Source organism: Jaculus jaculus, chromosome 1 (genome assembly GCF_020740685.1).
Source record: "Jaculus jaculus isolate mJacJac1 chromosome 1, mJacJac1.mat.Y.cur, whole genome shotgun sequence".
In the NCBI taxonomy this organism is placed as follows: Eukaryota; Metazoa; Chordata; class Mammalia; order Rodentia; family Dipodidae; genus Jaculus; species Jaculus jaculus.
In genome coordinates, this window is record NC_059102.1 from 72,208,947 (window position 1) to 72,222,169 (window position 13,223).

Sequence of the window (13,223 nt, forward strand, 5' to 3'; positions counted from 1 at the left end):
TAAGATGAGAAGATACAATTTGTACAATTTATGATTTTGGAGATTACTCTTAGCTTAAAAACCAATGAAAGTAGAAGAACTGGGGGTGGAGTAGTGGTATAGAAGTATAAGAATATCAGAGCATTATTTGAAGATTTTAGAGCATAAAATGGGTCCTTAGGGATATAATAACCCAGCTAATGGGGGGGAAATCTGCCAATACAAGAAAATTTATTTTGAGAAATCTTCAATGTCTGTATTAGTCACTTTTTTTTTTTTTTTTGGTCATAACAGAATACCCCACAGATGCAACTCACAGGAAGAGAGCTTGATTTTGGCTCACAGCTTTGGAGGACATAGTCCATCACAGCAGGGAAGCACAGTGACTAGAATGGCTTGTTTCATGGACAGTAGCTTGTGACATAACTTGTTAACATGTTGGCAGAACAGTAAGCAGAAACCTTGGGCTAGAACCGGAGATGGATGTAACCTTTAACAACTCTGCTACCCCCCAAGACCCACTTCTGCTAATTAGGACACAGTTTTCAAAAGTTCTACAATCTCCCTAAATTACACCATCATCTGGAGAGCGAGTGCTGAAAACATTAACCTTTGGGCAAAAACTCATATTTAAATTCTAACCAGGCCTACATATCTAACTCATATCTCAAAAAAGCCTCTATCTACTTTACGCAAGCTTGTTTGTTTTAAGTTTGGCATCCTGTCATCCTCCCAAATAGTAATATGCATATCAGGGTACAATCCTTAACTCATTTGGAAGGTGGCAGGTATACAGCACTGAAGTGCTATAATAGATTGTAAGTAGAGGACTTCAAGCATTACGATAGGAGACTAGTTAGTTGAATATATTATTTCTTTCTTTGTTCTTAATAGGACACTTGCAAAAATAACATGAAAAAAATTTACTAGCAGTGGAAATAAGAATGTGAAGGTTCTCCAGGCAAAGTGAGCATTAAAAGTCCAAGTGCTAAGGGGCTGAAGGATGGTATAGCAGTTAAGGTGTTTGCCTGCAAAGCCAAAAGGCCCAGTTTCAATTCCCCAGGACCCAGTTTAGCCAGATGCACAAGGGGCCATATGTGTCTGGAGTTCATTTGCAGTGATTGGACGCCCTGGTGCGCCTACTCTCTCTCTCTGTCAAATAAATAAACAAGAGTCCAAGTTCTAGGATCCACTTTCATCAATCAAACATTTCCAGACCTCTAGATGTGCAAGGACAGGAACAAAGCTGCTCTGCAAAATCAAGACAGACACTAAGAGATTCCTGGAGGATGCCCAAGGCAGCTATTTTGAAAGCTGAGTTTAGAAATCCTAGCACAGAAAACACTTCTATAGACAAACAAGATTGAGAAATACAGGGAATTACATTTATACCTTATAAACTGAAAATCATCTCTGAAAAGGCAAAGGGGAGAGGTTTTGGGACATTCATATTAAGCTAATTGAACAATACTAATTAAATATAGTCATGAGGGTATGGAAATAAAGTTAGGATTTTCTCTTATAAATCAATTTCACTTTATTCCGAAGTGTAAAAATCATGAATCTCTCCTTCATGAAGGAAGAATCTCAGGGTATTGTAGAATCCTGAGCTCATTTTACTCTTACTCAAAGCAATAAACATTTGTTTACTCTGTATCTCTGCAAATATGACAATTTCTGGCACTTTACTTCCACTGGGAAGAAGTAGATAGAAACATGACTTGTACACATGACTCTAATCCAAGGTCAAGGTGTATGTCATAAGATGTAACAAGGTACTACCTAAGAGACATCATGTGCAGAAAGGCATGCAGAAAGACTTGTGAATTAAACAGCAAGTGAGGTGGCATCTAATGGGCTGAAAATATTTTAACAGTGTTAAAATATCTTCCAAAGTCTTGGCAGCCCCTAGCTTTTGGTACTATGGGGAGATGGTGGAATCTTTAGAGGTGGAGCCTAATGGAAGGAAGTGAGGACACTAGGGTTGTGTCCTTGAAAGGGGTACGGAGCCCCTCACTGGCATCTTTGCTTCCTGCTGGCCATAAGGTAAGCAGCATGCTCTACCACATGGTACTACCCATGATGTGCTGTCTCAACCACAGGCCCACACCAACAGATCCAAGTATGCGAAGACTATACCCTCTCAAACTGGGAGTCAAATGAAACCTTCCTCTTGATAATCTCAAGTATTTTGTGACAGCAATGGAAAGCTGAGTAACACAGCCAGGAAAAGGTAAAGACTAGTGAGAAGAAAGGTACACACCAATTAGAATGAGATGGAGGTTATCCTATCTGGTCAGAACAAGATGCAAAGAAGACAGGACATGAGGCTGGAAAAAACAGTCTAGTAATATCTGTGAGGTGTCTGTTGACCATCACACATCACATCAGCTTCTATTCAACACAGAAGCTCTCTGTGCAAGAAACAGATGAATGGTTTATGGTAAGAATAATCTGATGGCCATCTGACCAAGATAAGAACAAAGATTAACCTCATCTAAGTCCTTAGTGACAGATGGGGGGTTATGAAAAAGCAAAAGATTTGGACAAAGAATAAGTCTCAGTTAAAAAAAAAAAAAAGCAGGTTAAGTAAGTTCCTAAGGCTACATTTTGGGCCTAGATGTCAGAGAGAAAAGACTCATCTTTAACAAAGAAAAAAAAAATTAGGAGATGCTAGAGTGAGCAGGAGATAGGGAGGGAAAATGAACAGACTGGTTGGAAAGCTATAGGAAATCTTAGGTAGGTTACTATAACACCAGAAATAAGTATGAAATGGTGCAGTGCTAGGTCCCATTCTGATAAAAGCAGGCCTTTGGGCTGTTATGCACTCTGGACCCTGTACCTAAAGATTCACTTCCTAAGTGTGCTCATGTAGCTCTAAAACCTCTTCCTTAGAGGAATTCCTTCTTGACCCTCCCCAATTACATCAGAACCTCAGCACTACCTTTTGCTTTTTGGAGATAGGGTCTCACTCTGCAGTCCAGGCTAGTCTGGAACTCATTATATAGCATAGGCTCTCCTCAAATTCATGGCAATCCTTTCTCAGCCTCTTAAGTGCTTTTACAGCTAGTCACTCCCATGCCTAACTGAGCCCCCACCTTATGCTTCATACAAGTGTCCTTCTCTACTGTAATTCTACATATTGTGATCTGTACTCCCTGCTTTGGCTAACTCATGTATACACACAATTTCAAAACAACATAAATGGCATCTTCCTTTAATTTATCTGAGGTCGGTTTAATTGCTAAGCCTATGTGGGAACTCTAAGAAGCCAGAGAAGAAATGTTTCTTCACACCAATTCCCTGAGGTGTGAGCTTCTATCTGAATGCCAACTAGCAAGGCAGGTCAGGCAGTAGGTCTCAACAAAATTTTTGAAAGATGTATGGGAGGGAGATGACAGTGCTTAGAACTTGGTGAGCAGAGGACATTGCAACTTAAAATCATACCTCACAAGACAAAGGAAATTCAGGCTGAAGAAAGCAATGTGGCTTCTGAACATCTGAAGAGGCATCAAGAGGATGTTAGATTAGCAGTATCTGGTGGCTTGAGGCATTAGGAATGACAAGGACTGAAGAGTTAAAATCTGGGGAGATGCTCAGCTCAAGGGCTATAGGAGTTTTCACACTGTAATGAACCCTGTCCTAGGCATGTAGAGGCTATTGTAGCTGACTTGAAGGGCACAGAAACATTCATATTATCAGGTCCCTCTAGCCAACCTGAACATGGTTCAACTCCGGTGGCATCACAAGTCTCTCATCCTCACTCTGTGCATGAACTAGGTTGTCCCTACCTCAGAGCCCTGGAAGACCTATTCCTTCCTGTGTTTTGGCTTCATATATACCTCATTCCAAAGAGGTCTTTCCATCTTAATTTTATCTATTTGCCTATCAACCACTGCTCTACCTTCATAGCATTTGTATTACAAGTTTAACTCCTCCCAGAACATGTTTTTGTTGTTGTTGTTTTGGTTTTTTTTTTGAGGTAGAGTCTCGCTCTAGCCCAGACTCACCTGGAATTCACTATGTAGTCTCAGGCTAGCCTCAATCATGATCACAACACCAGGCCCCTAAAGCAGAGAAGACAGGGAAAGGCCTTGTGTCTGGAACATACTGAAGGATGGTGCACAAAGCTTCATACAGAGGTTATACAGCAATTAAAGCCATGAATAACCATCCTACCTCCAGCTGCCCTACCCACTTTCAACTTCTCATCCTCAGAGAATTGTTTGCATAACTTTACACCTTGTGCATGCTACCCAGTGCAAGTGCCTTTAGCCACTGAGCCATCTCCCCAGCCCCAATTATGATTCTCTTTAGAAAGAGCAGTGACCACTCATATCCAGAGACCAGTGGCCATTCTGACCAGACAAGAAAAGCACCCTGATACACTGAGTTGTACACCTTGCTACTGTGTTTCTATGTACATGCTAATTGTAGCTTACAGCACTGTTATTTTATTATGAAACAAGGTTGCTGTGATGGTAAATACCTATTGCCAACTTAATTAGATCAGGAAATAAGTAAGAGACCTCTTGAGCAGATCTCTGAGGGTATTTCTAGGAAGGATTAACTGAGGGGAAGGGAGAGATCTCCAAGAACTCAGCCTTTTTGGTGACAGCCTATATATAACAGGTTCTAAGGAAAAAGCAGGCCTTTTGCCTGGCTGCCCTAGCAACATTCTGATGAGTATATCTACCCTGTTGCTACCCTCCTTAGTAGAACTTTGAAAAACAGTTTTTTCAGCCTTCCAATATAGACCCAGGATAAGCAGCTTTCCAGGAATTCCCCAGGCCTTCAGTGAAAGATTGAGACTACTGAGGTATCCAGCCCTGTGAATTGAGAAGCTACCAGGTTCTCAGACTAGCTAATGTACAGACAACCATAGTTGGCCTGCCAAGCACATATTGGTTAAGTATATCTAATAAATCCTCTGATTCTGTTCTTCTAGAGAACCTTGCCTATTATGTGTCAGGCTAACCTCAAAATTGTGAGGTACTTGCCTCTGTCTGCTAAGTGCTGCGATGATGACAGGCATGTACTATCAAGCCTGGTGCTTACACAGCTTTGAACACAAAGAACAACCAGGTACTCCAAGGCAAGGAAAGACTAAGAGGCTCTGATTCGCATATCATTATCTTCTGTTTCAAATCAGGCATGTGCATACACACCTGTATGTGACAGTTAAGGAAAAACGTCCACATTAAGCATGCCCTGAACCCCCCAGTCTTCTACACCAGCACTGAAAATTATTGCTTTCCTACTACTGCTACCTGTCCATCACATTGACCTCAAAATGGGGTCTTAACTACTGAATGTAGCAGACAGCTTCAGGTGAACTGAGATGAACTTCCAGACCAGGCAGTTATGGAGGAAGGGATTTATTGAAGCTTACAGACCCAGGGGAAGTTCCATAATGGCAGAGGAAGCTGGCCTGCCTTCACAGGATCAAACAGAGAGCACAAGTCTAAAGGTCAAAAGACAGAGCACACTTCAGGAACTCCAGCTAGGTACACTTTGCCTATCTTTAGACTGAAATCTGAAACCCACCACCACACCCTAAGATCCACCCTGTGATACTGCCTCCAGCCAGGTGGCTGCACATGCAAACTACAAACAATAAAGATCTAAATATATTGGGGGCCATCTATTCAAACCACCACACTGAATCAAACCACCACAGTGAACAAGCCCACACAGTTCTGACTTTGGATGATACTTTTCCTAAGCCAATTCTAGAGTTTCTTGCCTCATAATTACCAAAGATTCCTCACCTGGTACTACTATTCCTTAGGGTAATATTCCTCACTTTATCTATTCTCTACTGCAATTTATCCAGACGGAGCAGTGGGTCCAAGAAACACCCAAGCCCATAGTATATAGGTAATCAACTGGAAACGACCTACCAGCTGTGTGAGCATTTAGCATGATTGACCTTTACTTCTAGGCTTGTTCTATACTGTACCTATAGATACTGCCTTAAATTCTTAACCCTTCTACCAATTCCTAATGTAGATAAAAGCCTCATTTCACTATTAATCAATTACCATGAAGTAGATATTGTCATCATGAATAGCAGCTAATAGAGAGCTACCATCCTATAAAGCATGAGGTGGACTCGTTAAGGAGTGCATTTTTCCTCCTGTTAGCATCTTATGTGAAACAAGATCCCAGTCAGAAGCACACTAGGATGACTGGTAACACAGCACAATGTGATATGTTAAGAGAAGCACAGATAAAAGGCCAAGCAACAACCAAAGACAAGGGAGTGACAAAGATTAATGGAAATCTTGAGGCATGTAACTTTAAGAACCTCTCATTTTAAAGTGAACATTTCACAAGGCCTTCTTGCTCTTTCTACAACAAAAGACGACAAGAGCATTTGTGGAAGTAAACAGATTCTCACATTTCAATTTTGCTTTGTATTAAATGAGAAATTTGTCAATTCTTTAAAACCATACTTCTTATAAATAACACATGGAAAGCAAGTGACATTTTAGAATAACTGAGGTTTTTTTTTTCACATTCTGAATGGTCTTGTATCCTTTAATTATTAGCTCTTGCTTCCCCATAAAGCCATTTTTCTTTTTATAGGTATAACCTCACAGATCAAGGCTCAGGTCAAAATTGAAATTGGTGGCTTGGTGGTCAATCTGCAATGCTGACATCCCATAAGGTCTAACTATCAAATAACTCGTTTCCACCAAAACAGGGAAAGGGTTGCACTGCCTTGGGTAAGGAGATAACACATTCCAAGCCTTTAAGATTTCAAGAGTTCTGACAGCTTACTGCCCACAGTAGAGCACTAGCAAAAATTCTCTCGCAGCTGCCCTAAAATCAAACGTCAAGTCAGAGCAGCTTTCTTCAGAAAGGTCAAGCAGAGAGGGCCAACTACCTCCAGCTCTTTCCTCCTATTTCAGCCTCATCTCACCAACAGCTCAGCTCCAAAAATAACAACACATGAGCTCACCCACAGGGAGAAGCCAGAGGCATGACACCTACAAGGTACCTATTTATAGAAAAGCGCTAACACTCCTCAGAAGTCGCCTTGGAAACGCCCAAGCCTATTCTCCCTTGGGAATTCCAGCCTGTTGAGAACACCACCTTTGAAACCAACCAAAACCAAGGCACAGATGTACTTACGGTTTTCCCCCAGGGATTCCTGCCAGATTTGGGGGAATGGAAGGTACTCTCATGTGGGGAGGAGGGTCAAAACCAACCTGAAAATAAAAATAAAGTGCAGTAGACTCAGTTTATGCAAGGAAGGCATTTTGTGGACATTAACTTCCTATTAAAAATTTGTCTATCCTTGATACAAGTGAGTATATATACAAGTGAGCATAGCATGAGTAAAAGTGGCTAGCATGTACCAAAGAAAAACGTACAAGCTGGCAAGTCAAAGAACCACCTCTAAACACTACAAAATAAACTTCCTTTTTAAGGAACTGGAGAAGAAGGTATAATCTCTTTGAGTATCAAGAACCAGCTTTCCAGGGAACAAAACTTCTCATAGATAGTGGAGGGCCTGCCTCATCCCAGCAAGTACAGGGAGTGGCACACAGACCAGATGCAGCCCTATGGAAGCTGTGAGCTAGCTCATTCTCTTCTTCCTTCTGGGTTGTCCTGGCATTTTGGGGTACTATATAACATCCTGAGACTCCATACTCAAGAGCTAATAGCACCTCTCTGAGCTGATATAATAAAACATGTGTCTAGTGGCCACACATCTATTGTTATATGCCACTTGTCAGGATCAGTGGGTAAAGACTCATATGAGGGGTCCATATTTTGTGCACCATAATGACAGAATAATTGTCCCTTGCCATTCAAGGAGACATGGGTACTTTTCTATGCATGGTATCTTATTCACTTCTCTGGCATGCTCAAGGGTGACACAAATTCACCCTTCAATGTAATTTTGTGTTTGTTTTGTTTGAAGCAGGGTTTCACTCTAGCCCAGGATGGCCTAGAACTTGTTCTGTAACACAAGACGGCCTCAAAATCATTGTAATCTGCCTACTTCTAGTTTTTTATCTTAGTCAAAAACTGGGTCCCTTGTATGGTAGCAAAAGGCCCAGTAAGAAGACATGGAAAAACTGGCCCTATGGTTTCATAATCTGCCCATGTGATACACAAATCACTTCTTATACATAGGATTTAAAGAAAAAGGTACAGAAAAAGAAGGCCATGGTTTCTCAAATATTTTTTCCTCAGATTTAAAGAAAAGAAAAAAAAAATCTTAAAAATCAAGAAAAGGTTTCTGTAAAGCCACTGGAATCACTTCATTGTCTTCAAATTAAGTCTTTGCTTGGTGGGAGAAAACCAGATGTTCCTGGACCACTAACCACTTTCTTTCATCTAGAGAAATAGTAAAACCAAAGGCATTTGGCTCTAATGTACTGAACCTGCCTACTGATGGAAAGAAAGTTAAGTGTGTGGCTGGAACAGTGGACATCTTTGGTCTTTGTTTCTGCAGTTTATGGTTGCTGACAGCTCCATTTGAAGGGCAGTGAGGCCATGCACACTGAGGTCTATGCCCCAGTGTCCATCATTCCAGATGGTATACCCCAAGGCTCCCTCACTCTAGCCCTACATCTTGGGGCTCTGCCCCTTCAGGCACATGCACCCCAAGATCTGAACACCTTGGGCAATGGGCACATCCTGCAGCATACCAAAGCCCATAACCTACCATTGGGGAGCGCCCATAGGCTACAACAGCAGCAGCAGCGGCAGCACTCATCTGTGGAGACATGCTGTGCAGACCAGCATAGGCAGTGCCTGGGCTAGTCAATTCACCGTTCATGCCCGCATGGGGCACCATCCCAAAGGGGGCAGGGTATGGGCCAGGCACTGCTAGGGGTGTCCTCAGGCCAGCTGCTGCAAGAAAACACATGCCACCCATGACTTGACTATCAAGTCAAATCTGACCCACAAAGTCAAATCTAACCAATGATTCTTGTCATTGGAGATGGTGAGGAGGCGAAGACTTCCAGGGAAGAAGGGATCATCACCAATTTATACATAACATCTATTCCTCTCCAGAGCTGAATTCTTTTCTGGGATAGAAAGCACAGCTCCTCACTTCCTCACTGGCAAATATAGCAATAGTAGGAAGCTGAGGGATTAATCAACTTCTTCACAAGCAATTCATAAAGAGCAAACCAACGCATAGATACTGTATGTTTACCTGAATTAAAGTCAAAAGGTTTTCTTTGATAAAATTGATAATTTTTCCTTCAGTCTGAACTGTCCATTCTCTGACGCCAATTACAAATGAAAGCCAAATCCTAGGTTCATGTAAACTAGAGCAGGGTTTTAGATATCCTGATGCCTAGTTTCCTTTGGACACGGATTGTAACATTTTAGTTTGTCAAGTGACAAATATCACATTGAAAGTTATGAGTAACCTCATGGGCTGGAGTATTAATGAAACTGCCCCAACTTCTTCTGAAGGAGGGCCTACTGATTCCTGAAAGATGTATCAACAGGCAACTATGGGCAAGGTCACACTGTAACTGAAAAACCAGCTATTTTGGCAACATTAGGGAAATCAGACAGACAATGACAGTTTGGTTAAGATATTATGTTTGGAATAATTAAACAATAATTAAAAGATTATGTTTGGAAACTTCAATTACTAAAATCCCTAGGAATTGGATTATTTAAAAAGAAAAAAGGAAAGAAAAGCTGAATATAAACAGTTGGAGAAAAAACAGTGCAGCTGCTAAAACCCAAACATCAGGGTTTTGCCATGCCTTTTTCAGAGATAGGAAGGAGGTCACTATGTTGCAATCATGGGGAAATTGTGTCACAAGATTAACACAACACATTGAGCTGGAGATGGGAGAAATAAAACACAGCATAACAGGGGATGCTGTACCTGCTTGGTTGACAAGGGGTTCCATGGCTGGAGGCTTGCCAAGGCCTGGACGGAGGCCTGGAGTAGCACTGGTGCCCGGTGTTGGCATGTCACTACGAGGTGTTGGTGTGCTGGATTTCAGAACAGGCGTGCTGGCTTTTTCATGCTAGTATCATTAAACAAATTAAATGAGTATTACTTTTAATCCAAGCCATATTACACAATTTATCACAATAGCAGCTGGGACACTGGGCACCTTCTCCTTCTTCCCCAGCCAATTTTCTTAAATCCACACAATGTTGACAGCATTAACTTGTGAGCGAGAATGTTGACCTTTCGTCTTCCTGCCAGATTAAAACTTGAGCTGGAGACACGGAACATGATCGCACTTCTTCCTCCACAGATTTTATTTTAGAAAGAATTTTATATCAGGCTTATGGACTTTGGCTTAGTGCCAAATTAGAATGATAACCAAACACAAAATTATTCCTAGTCATTTAGAAATGCATACCTGGATACTGAGTAAGACCCTTATCCCAGCATGGCCTGTGCAGCCCAGAGATTGAGACTGGCAGGGAGACAGCAGGGGGCATCAATTATTTCAGAAACAAACCAGTACTTTAGATGCAGCAACTCAAGAACCACCCTTGCCAATATTCTTGAGAGACATGCCTAGAAAGAATACCCTGCATAGGTAAACATGGCTACTCATGTGGCTGTCTAGCCAGTGAGAACCCTCCAGTGCAGATGGAAGACTTAACACCTAACAGAGACCTTTACAACTTGAGGTATCAACAAGGTTACACAAGGGCATCTTCTTTTGCCTTACAAGTCTGCTAGAATACAGCACAGCCCAAGAAGCAAGATAATACAGAAATGAGCATAACCCAGAAACCCCAACTTTTTCTGGCCTGGGACTTAGTGGACTGAGGAGTTTCAGCCAACTACTCAGTCTTTGCTATCCATAGGTGAAAGGAGAAGTGAAGAAAATCTTGGGGTCACCATGTAAAGATTAACTTCAAGGTAGTTAGGGGGTTATTTCCCATAAAAGTGAAGAAATTAGATACAATTCAAACTGTTTTTTCTCTCTTCTCCCATTCTCTCTCTCTGAGACATTGTCTAACGATGTAAGAGCCTCCTGTCTCAGCTTCCCAAGTACTGGAGTTACAATTGTATTGTAACATACTCACTATAGTTTTCTCAGTGAATAAATGCCCACATGAAAGGATTGTGATGCACCCACACCACCAGTCCCAGGCCTCCTGTGAATCCGCAGTGCTGAAGCACATCTGTGACATGCTCAGTCATGACCACTCAGTCTACTAAATAAATGCCAGCTTAGTAGATCAACATGTCTTAAGACCTAACAGAAGACAATTATTTGCTTATAGGCAAGTTTCACAGAACATATCTGAGGACAGAAATAACAGCCCACTTTAATCATTTCCCAAGAGAAATGTATGTTAGAGAAACATAAACAATGAATGGGGCACAGGGAGTTTCACTTTTTAATGTTAAAACACACACCCAGGGGCTAGAGAGATGGCTTAGCAGTTAAGGCGCTTGTCTGCAAAGCCAAAGGACCTTGGTTCGGTTCTCCAGTAACCACGTAAGTCAGATGCACAAGGTGGCACATGCAACTAGAGTTTGTTTGCAGTGGCTGGAAGCCCTGGCACGCCCATTCTCATTCTCTCTCTCTCTCTCTCGCTCTCTGCCTCTTTCCCTCTCTCAAATGAATAAATAAAATATTAAAAAAAAAAAACACCCAAAAACCTAGCTTACACACTTCAGTGTCATATGGTCAACAAAGAAAAAAAGCACTGCTAGCCAGCAAAGGTCAATTATTTACCTACCAAGCTCAGTTCTTTGGATTTCAGTGATGAGGAGCTTCCTGAGGAGGCCGTGGATGCTGGGCTGCCTGAAGCATCTTTCTTCAGCAGGCGGTTTTTGTCAATCCCATTTTCTCGGGGTGAGTGGGCAGGACTTGCATGTGGAGAAGAAGGGTCCTCAACAAACATAATGAAAGGTTTTTGTTTTAGCTCATAATGGACAGTCTTTTCCATACTCTCTAAATTAAAGTATAATACTCAGAATCTTTTAGACTGGGAATGGGAAGTGTTATACTTAAGGTCACTAAAGTGAGCGAGACAGCATTTGTTATATACCCAGAAACATACTAAAAAAGGAAACAATCATATTGCTCCTGGTGTCCAAGTACTTCCCCTAGCCTGGAAACCAACTTAGAATCAAAAGTGAATTGGGAATTTTCAAACAAGGCTGCCTGTGAGAATGTTAGAAAAATACTCTTCATGCTGGAGAGATGGTTTAGCAGTTACGGCACTTGCCTGTGAAGCCTAAAGACCCAGATTCAATTCTCCAGGTTCCACGTAAAGTCAGATACCATGGTGGCGCATGTGTCTGGAGTTCATTTGCAGTGGCTGGAAGCCCTGGCATGCCCATTTTCTCTATCTCTCTCTCTCTCTCTCTCTCTCTCTCTCAAATAAATAAATAAATAAAAATAAATTTTAAAAAAATTTAAGGAAAAAAATACTCCTCAAATCAGTTGCATCCCCAGCCTAGAAATTTTGTTGAGTAATTATGGTTTGAGTAAGATAGTCTAATTGCCTCATCCATAAAAAATCATTAAGTTCTTGATATAAAAAGGTATAAAAAGACAGAACTGCAGCTCTACTTCATTCATTCATAATTCGATTTTTCTTACATTATTCAAGATAAACTTTGAAAAAATCCGCAGTTACCTCATTAGACACATCCACAACTAAATTGTCATCACTTTTGTCACCATCACTGTCCTGGAAAAAAAGAAATTTTAATTCTTTAGTAAAGGTCAAGAATGGACTTTGGACAGTTAAATTTCTTTCTGTAGCTTTTGGTAGTAAGAAACCTAATTAGACAACTACTCAAGTCATGCAATGTGGGCTTCCTTCCAGACTGCCAGCCCTTGCAATTAGCCTGAAGTTATGCAAAATTCCAGACAGGAATTCTGCTGCAATAGGAAGCCAGCTATACAATCTCCATTTGCTTATAGGAAGAGTGTAAATTGAGAAAACCTAGGACATTGTAGGGGGTTAATAAATGTTTGCAATAGCTAAATCTATTTTGTATTCTAAAATCTGCATATCCTTATGTCAGAATCCTTTTCCCATTTGATTTCAAAGTACACAAAATCATTGACAATATCACTGGCTTTGTATGTATCACCTAAGCACATTCTAACAGTCAATCTGGCACTCACAGACATTTCATAGAGGCAAATTTACTCAAACCATTTTCCCATGGCACTAGTTATAGCAGAAAATAAACCTCTTGGACCTGGGAGATGGCTTAGTTCGTAAAGTACTTGCAAAAAGGCCTGAGTTTGATCCCT

General features: G+C 41.2%; 1 protein-coding gene across 7 annotated transcripts in view; it reads right to left on the reverse strand.

Moving 5' to 3' along the window:
- The window catches only part of Tle1 (TLE family member 1, transcriptional corepressor), a 108,561-nt gene that overhangs the window by 26,037 nt on the left and 69,301 nt on the right, over positions 1–13,223 (reverse strand). For 4 of the 7 annotated variants that reach the window (XM_045152127.1, XM_045152136.1, XM_004653075.2 and 1 more), the window contains 5 exons: positions 12,595–12,648; positions 11,689–11,841; positions 9,857–10,001; positions 8,666–8,853; positions 7,120–7,196 (listed from right to left, as the gene is read on the reverse strand). In XM_045152127.1, the coding sequence (XP_045008062.1) occupies positions 7,120–7,196; positions 8,666–8,853; positions 9,857–10,001; positions 11,689–11,841; positions 12,595–12,648 (617 nt within the window). The remainder of the gene's footprint in view (positions 1–7,119; positions 7,197–8,665; positions 8,854–9,856; positions 10,002–11,688; positions 11,842–12,594; positions 12,649–13,223) is intronic. The other 3 variants (XM_045152146.1, XM_004653078.2, XM_045152103.1) reach the window with 1 other exon arrangement.